This window comes from Chrysochloris asiatica, unplaced genomic scaffold (genome assembly GCF_000296735.1).
Source record: "Chrysochloris asiatica unplaced genomic scaffold, ChrAsi1.0 scaffold00027, whole genome shotgun sequence".
Taxonomy (NCBI): Eukaryota; Metazoa; Chordata; class Mammalia; order Afrosoricida; family Chrysochloridae; genus Chrysochloris; species Chrysochloris asiatica.
Genome location: NW_006408545.1, coordinates 14817270 through 14817827, shown reverse-complemented (window position 1 = coordinate 14817827; position 558 = coordinate 14817270). Strand labels below are relative to the sequence as shown.

Sequence of the window (558 nt, the reverse complement as noted above, 5' to 3'; positions counted from 1 at the left end):
AAAAAAGGAAGATAATAGAAACAGAGGGTGTTAACTTTCTCCTCAGGAGATTTATTTTCAGGTACATGGGTCATTGCATATTTTCTTGGCCATAGTAAGTCCAGTCTTTGGTGACTAGCAAGATCCACACCAGCTAAAACCTTTCTCTGAAGGCTGTCCCAGGAACTGACACCTACCTTAGCTGCTAATTCTTCCACATCAGACAGGAGGCTTTTCATAGTACTCTCAGCAGTGTTGATCTGTATCTTTCTTAAGACATACTGGTTTTCTCTTTCTGATAATTTTGTCTGTGGAAAAATGTATTCTGACAATAATTAGTAGATGTGCATCATAGAATTTAAAAAATAAAACATAAAACTCTTTCAGTGTAAGAGAATGGAGAATGTTGTCCTTCCCCCAGCTTTTGTTCCAAAGTAGTAGGACCTCCCCAGCTGTTATGGACAGTTATGAACATTGGGATCTGAATGAGGTGACTGAGGACTGTAAGGACTGAAATCCTCCCAACCCTTGCTCATCAAGCTGGTGACATGACTGGGTTTGTTAGACAAGGGGAAAGGC

General features: G+C 40.3%; 1 protein-coding gene across 1 annotated transcript in view; it reads right to left on the bottom strand.

The window, feature by feature from the left end:
• The window catches only part of LAMA4 (laminin, alpha 4), a 226313-nt gene that overhangs the window by 113026 nt on the left and 112729 nt on the right, over window positions 1-558 (bottom strand). Inside the window, exon 8 of the mRNA XM_006839983.1 lies at window positions 177-287. Within this exon, the coding sequence (XP_006840046.1) occupies window positions 177-287 (111 nt within the window). The remainder of the gene's footprint in view (window positions 1-176; window positions 288-558) is intronic.